The 8,927-nt window shown below is 41.8% G+C and overlaps 1 protein-coding gene across 6 annotated transcripts in view; it reads right to left on the reverse strand.

The window, feature by feature from the left end:
* Positions 1–1,979: 1,979 nt before the first annotated feature.
* skor1a (SKI family transcriptional corepressor 1a) overlaps positions 1,980–8,927 on the reverse strand; it is an 8,346-nt gene continuing 1,398 nt past the window's right edge. Inside the window, exons 2-8 of one of the 6 annotated variants that reach the window (XM_024294822.2) lie at positions 7,010–8,771; positions 6,568–6,640; positions 6,403–6,477; positions 6,254–6,313; positions 5,560–5,634; positions 5,378–5,452; positions 1,980–2,092 (exon numbers count right to left, since the gene is read on the reverse strand). In XM_024294822.2, coding sequence (XP_024150590.1) covers positions 1,995–2,092; positions 5,378–5,452; positions 5,560–5,634; positions 6,254–6,313; positions 6,403–6,477; positions 6,568–6,640; positions 7,010–8,761 — 2,208 coding nt within the window. In that variant the 5' untranslated portion in view covers positions 8,762–8,771 and the 3' untranslated portion in view covers positions 1,980–1,994. Of the gene's footprint in view, positions 2,093–4,819; positions 5,453–5,547; positions 5,635–6,253; positions 6,314–6,402; positions 6,478–6,567; positions 6,641–7,009; positions 8,772–8,927 lie in introns of those variants that run through there. The other 5 variants (XM_024294819.2, XM_024294818.2, XM_024294823.2 and 2 more) reach the window with 5 other exon arrangements.

Genomic DNA, 8,927 nt, shown 5'->3' on the forward strand with positions numbered 1-8,927 from the left:
GTATAGCTCTTCTAGAGAAGGGAGAGGGCGACCAATAATCTTTTGGGGCTGTGGAAGTGACCCTCCGGAGCGCTTTCCTGTCCTCCACTATGCAGCTGGAAAAACAGACACAGACTGTATGTTAAAATGCTCTTGATGTAGCATTAAAAGTCCATTCTCTGCTGGGCCTTCTTCACCAGAGCAGTGGTGTTAGTCCAGGTAAGGTCCTGCTGGATGGTAACGCCCAGAAAGTTCCACAAGTTCCTTGGTCTTATTGGTGTTTAGGATTAGGTTGTTGTTGCACATTTGCCTTAATATTTGCATTAATAGGCACCCTCATTGTTAAAAATATTCTTTTAAATGTTGTTTACTTTCGTGAAATGAGAAAGACTCCATTATGAACTGCTCACTTCATATTCCCATATTCTGTGCTTTAATTGTATATTTTTATACACTTTTAATTACTGTATTTTTAGTCAGTTTAAAGGGAAAAAAAGTCATTTTTCTTCCCTCACAACAGCTTTCGTTTGCATTCAGACTGGTTTGAGAGACGTTTGAGATGAAGGTCAAGCAGCCATGACGGTTCTCACAGAGAGCTAACTTACCCATGATGCACCACAGATGCACACAGCCACACATGCAAAACCTGCAGGAGAAATAAAAAAGAAATACCAAAAGGTATAACCAAAAAATGGCAAATTTGTCATCAGCTTTTCTGTCAACTAATTCATGGCGTCCCTTCCACTGTAGTCGGGTTCAGTGCTCGGATCTTGTTAGTATTCAGAGGGACAGACTCGTGCCACAGAGGGCAATTACCTTCACTGAAAATTAACATTCACTGTGCCTCAGTGACATTATGCAAGTATCTGTCTCAGGATGAGGCATCCAGGGAGCGCCAGCCGCGTAATCAATATCTATTAGACGTCCCATCAGAAGAATTAGATTTCACTATTGGATCGGGCCGCTCCCCTGACTCCACGTCAAACATTATAAGCTGACATGCCACGTACTAGAGTGGCTGCATATGAAAGAGATCATGTTGAAGTCAAACACAACAGGAGGGAATCTGATCTGCTGGAGATGCTGCACGCCGAGGCCAGAGGGTGTCGGGCTCACGCAGAGACAGGCCAGGATACAAAAGCAGAAATTGGTGCTCATTTTTATTCATTTTGACATGAGTACATACAGGAATGAAAAAAATGGAGGATTTGCTTCTAAAAACAAGATTTGCTCTTCAGATGTGAGTTTTTTAAACTGCAAACCATGACAAAATGAGTGTGGCGGTGCACAAAAGCTTTTTTTCTTCTTTTAGGAGCCACCGTCGGAGGATAGTTTTGGGTCAGGGATACAAAAAGCTCCATGATTCTGAGATCTGCTGACGTCTGTGGAAAAAACACCCAAAGATTTTGCCGCTGTGGGAAGTGCTCATCCAAAGGCAATGTGCTTTATTTGAAAACACAAAGTGTTTTTATTCGATAAAACAATTTGGATTTAATGATCCAGCTCCAAAACGTTGCCAATTTAAAGTGCTTAACAACATACACAGTGTTACAAACAATCTAAAGAATAAATTAAAAGAAACACAGAGAAATAGCATGTAAAATGTAAAACACATATTCAAACGAGCAACACAATCTAAATAATGTGATATTCTTAGTTCATATATCACAATTATACAAGCAATTGCACATTGTCACATAATATATATGTATATTTAATAATTTATGCTTATAGTGTTGTTTTTTTTTTCCACTAATGAGAATTGCGTAGGAGCTGACAGCTTTGATTCACTGAGACTTTAGAGAGTTTGAGCTTTGCAGCATGACAGCCACTCTGCAGGTGAGTCCAGAACCAGTGGGTTCTGTAACGGAACGTCCTCCTGCAGGTGTCAGAATGAGGGCCAGAATCAGCAGTGTATCTACAGCAGGGCAGGTAGTCCTCGTGTTACAGGCAGAGGGTGAACACTGGAAAGATCTGGGAGGTTTCTTTCTTTTTGTGTGTGTGGCTGTGCCGGGTTATGGAGGCAGCAGCGGGGATTTGAAGTTGCAGGCTCCGGTGCACTGACGAGGGGTGAGCATCTTGCAGGAAAAATGGTGAAGGGCGTCGTGAGCTTCTGGGGAGGAGCGAGTCCAACAGTTAGAACATGCAGACGAAGCGTACTCTAATTACAGATGAACTAATCAAATGTTTAAGCTCAAAACGGAGCACGTCATTTATGAAAGTCAGCCTGAAAACTGCACATATGTTAAAAACGTTCTGCACAAATATGTTCTTAGCTTTGAGTTCATTATGTCACAACCCCAAAAAGACATTTCTGCAACTATAATTATAAGCTTATTTATGAATATTCCAGAAAATGCAGGTGTAAAGTGATCAACCAAGGCTGCAGGTTTGTTGTGTTTTGAAGGGTCCTTGCAGGACACGGAGCCCCACATCGCTCCTGTGGAGAGAAGTTGTGCACAAATGTGTGTGTGCACGGATGACTTATGACTGCAAAGTGCTGTGGGCTTTAATCAAGGTTAAAAAAGCGTTATATAACTCTTAGAAAGACTGAAAATCGTGTTTTTGTGTTGAATTTCTGCAAGTTGTTTGACTATATTGTGTACAAAACCATACAATACAATAAAATGTTACTCTGCAATCTATTGTGACTGTTCAAGTTCAGGCTTATTTATCAATATGGTGCCTTAAAATGACCACAATCAGACAAGCCACTGAACAATAAAAGCTGCAAAACATTCAAAACCTATAAAAGCGTGACTCATTCTAGGCTATCATCACTCTAAGCAGTCTCTGTTTGCTTCTTAAAGGCTGAAACAGCTCTTAGGAAATGATTGTTTGCTTTATTCATGCACTTTTAAATAGATTTAGAAAACTGATATCATTAACTTCAATGCATTTTGAGGAAAATCTGCATTTCTTGACATTATTGTTGACAATTTGTGGACAATGTGTAAAAAAAAACACATTTGACTGATATCTACTTTCATTTGAACTGAAAGGGTGGCTGGAACACTTCATGCCTTTCCTGGGGCTGTAAATCGACAAGCTGAGCAAACGAGACTAAATTAATTGTTTGAAAGTGAACTCAAAATGTTCCTTTAACTTTAAAGTTTTACTGCATATAAATTTCTCATGAAATTTAAGTTGTTGAAACATTTCTGCTGTCAAACCTGACGTGAAATTCCTCCATGTACTTTATTAACCTTTAAGTTTAATGAAACATTTTGATGTTTTTTATCGCTCCACACTTTCCTGTCTCTTGACACCTACAGCATTCACTGATAAAGATCCATTGTTTTACAAATCTAAATCCAACAGACTTTTGATTCCGATTGTCTGGAATTTTGCAACTTCAGTTTACACGTTTTTTGTTGAGGATTTCTGTGGCCGTATCAGATAAGAGACGCAATATTCATTGTTACATTTTGGCATTTTGTGTGTGCATGTAGAATTGTAGATGCATGTTTTGAGCAAAATGTCACACGATACAGCCTCTTATTTTTACAAGGAAAATGTAACATTGAAGTTGCTGTGTTGTTGTGACTCATTCTGCAATATAAAAAAGATCCACTGTTTGCCAAAATCATACTCCTAAAAATGAATAATAATCCTATGTCCTCCTGAGTGAGTTTGTTGAGTCCAAAATGTGTTAATCATATACCTGATTTGTTCGTGTAAAACATGTGTAATGATTTAACTTTAAGAATGTTTTTGAGTTGATCCACGCGCTCAGACTTTTTTTAAAAATTGATTTCTCAAGCGATCATACAACCGTTTTTAGTTACATTTGTTCATTTAATTCCTTGCTGTTTGAGGACATCTTCCTATGATTTTTAAAAAAATAAATTACTGGTAAATAATATAGAAGCTTTTTCCAAAATTGGTTTTTGGAATGTAATTTTGCTCTAAAATGGGGAGAGTGTTTCATAATTTGATGTTAGGCGAAACTCGTTCACTAATTTTACATTTTGGAAAATAATTTTGAATTCTTCCTCTTCTGTTTGAAATTCATATTTCATTTAAGCGAGTTAAAAAGAAAAAGTACATTTGTGTGTTCATAGAAAATCTGATCTCCGTGTGGTTCTGTTGTCTGTGCCATTAACCCCTTCATGCCTGACTTAATTTACAGTTATATAAAAAAATCTTCTATGCTTGTTCCGTTCAAGGTGATGCTAAACTAAGTGGAGTCCTAGATTTAATGGTACGTTCTAAATAAGTGACACACAGCATGAAAGGGTTAATGCAAAGCAAAAGAAAATACAATCCATGGAATAACATTACAAAAACAGAGCAATTCAATGGGAAATCCTGAGGCATTAAAGGAATGACATTTATATTCTGAATGTATTCATTTGGCATTTCCAAATTATAAATTTGTTGCATTATGATCTCAAATTATTTGATTAAAATACTTATTTTTAATGTTTCCCCTGATATTTTCTGAAATTTTCTCTTATTATAGTAACGCAAACTATTAAAAAAAAGTAATAATCTCTTCTGAGCCTCATATGGAACCACATTTTTTTGTGGTTGAAAAACCTTAAATCTACAAAAAGAAATTGTAGTTTTTTCCATCATTTTGACTGAAAGTGGTTGGAAACCCAGGAGGAAACACTGGTGCGTGAGAAACACCTTCATTTTCTGTGTTTTCATCATAGAAAATGTACTAATCTAAGTTTAAATAGTTGTAGTATTTTGTTGTTTTTAACTCATTGACACCTGAAATAATTTCCAACCATGAAAAAAAAATCACATATATTTTTGCTCTCATGTAAAAGCTAAATTGAGGTAATTTTGAAGCAGATGAGGCTTAAAAAATATTCATTAGTGTGTTTATGTTTATCCTCTTATTTTTTTTAGCTATACTGAAAAATAAAGTAAATAAAATAGAGTTTACATAAAAAAAAGGAAATAAGTAATGTAAATTGATAAAAAAAGCCAAACCCAACAGAAGAAAAGTGTAATGCATGTTGGCTGCCCCCATGGTATTTAGAGTGACCCCTCTGTGTACTTGAACCCTGTATTTAAACAAGTGTAACACTAAACCAATCCTTTAGCGGGCGGCATTAGTTGATGTCTACTACATGTAACTGATCCAACACTACATAATGGTCTGTCCATTCAATTTTCCAGAGCATGATTTAGGAGCAAAGAACCTTTGCAAACAAAACAATGTGGTTTGGCTTACATCTCTTGATATCTGTGGATATAATAAAACTGCAGAAGAAGAAATGTGGATTTTTGCTGTGAAAAAAACCTGAACTTAAATTACCAACATCACTATGCAGAGTGTCACTTTTCATTTTTGTGCTTTTAAGGCTGATTGTTATATCGTAATATTTGTTTCTCCCTATAAACAGCATTGATCTGCATACAGAGACGGAGCGAGACCAACCTCGAACAATCTGCAGCTGCTGGACCATCTCCTCTCTGTAGGACAGCTCACGCTTCATTTGATCCTGAAAATTATCTGAGGAGCACAAAGGCCCGAGTTAAACACAACCTTAATGCTGCTTTTACTAATATTATTATTAATGGAAAATACAAAAATAAACCTTCACTCACTTTTTCTCATACCTTTTAAATGCTGAAATTCCCTCTCCAGCTTCTTCCTGAGCTCCACCTGCTCCACCAGCTGCTTCTGCAGCTCCTCTGCAAACACAAAGGATCCTGTTTATTAGAAAGAGAAAACACTTTGCTTCCATTTTAATAATATTCATTTCTCAAAATAAAAAAAAATGTGTGTGTGTGTTCTGAGAAAAGCCACTTCAGGTGCTTTTACATGCATGAAAACAGCCATTTGACTGCTTTCCTTTCCCTGGCTGCCACAGTAATTGCCATGCATCGCCTGGAGGTGGAGACGACAATAATGGAGTCCCAGGGTTTTTCCAAGCGTTGTAAAATAATTAGCTGGCGTGCCTCGGGGTTATGGCTCTGTTCGTTAAAATATTAATAGCCTCTAAACGATTTCCCCTTACAATAATAAGTCAAAACTCCCACATCTCGTGATTAAGTGGTTAACAACTATGGGAAGACTGTAGGCCTGTAAAATGGAAATGTGAAGGTTTTGGCACGTCATCCTTAGGAGGCCGTTCAGGCTCCATTTTAGAGGAAAGTGGATTTTTACGCGTTTAAAAAGCGCAAATCCTAAAGTACCTTTTGGGTCATTTAGGATTTAAAAAACACATTTGAATTTTTCATCGTCAAAAATATTTTTTATGTATTCAAACACTTTTTTTCTCTATTTTTAGACGGGAAAATGAAAGGTTACCTTTCGCCATGCTCTCTAAATCTCTTTCACGCACGCTGATGTCGATGCGCAAAGCTCCTCCTGTACAAAAAAACACATGTTTTAAGGTGTTCCAAGACGTAAAATACATTGAAAATTAAATTTAACAAAATAAAAAATAAAAAAATAACCTTGTCTGTCCTTTGGCTCCTGAATCGAGGCTGCGATGCGCTGATTTTGGAACTCAGACATGTGAAGATGAACAGCTAAAGGAGGCAAACAAACAAAAATAAAATGTTGCGCTTTAGAGACGCGCTTGCTTTAATAACTGCTCCATAAATCGGATCAGTAATTACCGCTGGGTCTGCGGGGGCTGTTTGATTGTTTGGAGCCATAAGAAGAGATCACGTGACTGTCCTTTTCATACACCTGTGAAGGGAAGCAGACGCGCGGCTTCAATGGAAAAGGCCAATTAAATGCCATTTGCGGGGAGTTCTTCACATAATTGAGCCAATTTTGCCTAAAAAAAAGAACAAAATAAGGGGGCTTGGAGATTATTGTAGAAAATTAGGCTTTAAATGTTACAAAAATTTAAAAAAAATAACCAGCTGGAAAATTGTTTGTTTCAATTGGGCTCAATTTAAATGAAAAAGAGTTTTATTAAAAAGGAAAAATAGGGAATTTAAAAACAAAAATGATCCATTTCAGCAACTCGTGACCTCATAAACCTTTATCATATTTATTCACAAAGCCCTCCTCCCCCCGCGGGGGTCATTAAAGAGCATTTATTCCGCTTACTTCATGAGGAGGGGTGCTGCTGCGCGCCGGTCTGTCCCCGTCTGGTGACCTGGTGTGACCGGGGTCCTCCGGTGATGCTGCGCGTGCCCCCGGGCTCGGAGCATCTGGCTGCTCACAACTCTCCTCCGCGCTGCAGGAGATCTGCTCTGCCGCGGGGGAGTCACGGGGTTCCCCGCCGGGCGAGATCCGGATCGGATCTTCATCGTCCGGACCTCGGTTGGACTCCACGTCCACCTCGTCCTCGTCGTCGTCGTCCGCCACGCTGTCCCTGTCCGGGGATATCGATCTGTAGCTGGAGCTCTCGCTGATGAAGTCCGGGGACAGGTAGCCTGGGCGCGCGCCGTAGCTCTCCCGGCTCCCGTACAGTTTGGCGATGGTCTCCACGTCTTTGACGACGGGCCTGAACGCGGAGATGTAGCTGATTTTCCGCTGGGAGGCCTCATCCCCGGACCTGTCCTCCTCATTCCGGGTGGAGGAGGAGGAGCCGGGACTGCGCTCGCCCCCGTCCCGCTGATGGAGAGGGTGCTGGTTCAGATCTTTTGGTGTGTTTGCGCTACTTTGGTCTGACGCGTCCAGCTCGCCCTGCCGGACGCCGGGCAGCTCCAGGTGAGGCTTGGGAGGGGAGCCCGGGTAGGGCGGCATGGGGAGGCCGCCAGCGGCTGGCCAAAACATGGGGAAGGCGGGGTAGAGGGTGTCCTTCGCGCCCGGCCAGAAGACGCTGGGGACGTTGGTTTTGGTCGCGTCCGGCACCCCGTCGCTCTTTTTCTGACAGAGCCCATAGCTGGGGAATCCATATGGGTGGTGGGGGAACAGGGGCGGGGGGATTTTCTGGAGCATGCCAAAGCTTTTGCTGGGGACTGGGATGACTGGATAGCTCCGGGCGCCGCTCCCCAAATTTAAGTTACTGCCACCCTGATCCTGGTCGGCCCGTAAAGTTTTGTGAGGGATCTCGGGAGAGCTGGTTTGCCCCAGGCTGGAAGAGGCCTGGGACTTTAGAGGCGAGGACATCCCCGACCCGTTCATGGGCAGAGTCCTCTTTCTGCTGCCCCCATTGAACATGGCCTTTACATCCTCCCACGCGTGGTTAACATCATCGGACGGGACTTTCTCCGTCAGTTTCAGGTGACGCCTCCACGAGTTGAAGTTGGCCGCGTCCGGTTGCAGATACTTGGACTCTGGGGTGCGATGAGAGTGAAAGATGAATTTATTTGGAGAGAAATACATGCTGCAAAAGCTGCACTTGATGCACTTGGCTCTGGAGCTGTTGTATCTGGCCGGGATGAAACTTCCTCTGCAGCCCCACGCGCACTCGTGGGAGACATCGAACGCGAAATTTTCCGGCAGTTTCGGGGGGCTGTGCGCTCCCAGGAAGGACTTGCAGAGTCTCTCGGCCTCTCGCTTGGTGATCATGCCGCAGCGCCGGGAGGAGATGGGCATGGCCCCCGCGCGCCGCAGGAGCTCCAGCTGGACGGGGGTGCACTGCACGCAGGTGATGCCCAGGGCCACGCGGCGGTTGTGGATCTCGTTGTAGCTGTAGTTTTTCAGCAGCGTGTTCGAAATTTGGGCCAGACACAGCCTCTCCTTGCCGTCGATGACGAGGGAGACGATGGGCACGCCGTACAGGGAGGTCTCACTCACTTGGTTTGGTTTGAGGGAGCTGGGGCTGGAGAAACTCTGTGCGTCCTGCTTTAAACCTGGGGAGGAGCTGGCGTCTCGTCCCGCGTCTCGAAGATGTCCGGGCATCGACTCCATCCCTGGAAGCCTGGAGAAGAGAGCGCAGCACTTTACGCGCGGTTCCAATTAAAATATATATATATATATATATATATATATATGCTTTTGTTTAAATAATAATAATTAGACAATCAATAGGGATAACCCATAATAATTAATACTTATAATAATACAGTATATATGT

The sequence above is a fragment of the Oryzias melastigma genome, linkage group LG3 (assembly GCF_002922805.2).
Source record: "Oryzias melastigma strain HK-1 linkage group LG3, ASM292280v2, whole genome shotgun sequence".
Classification (NCBI taxonomy): Eukaryota; Metazoa; Chordata; class Actinopteri; order Beloniformes; family Adrianichthyidae; genus Oryzias; species Oryzias melastigma.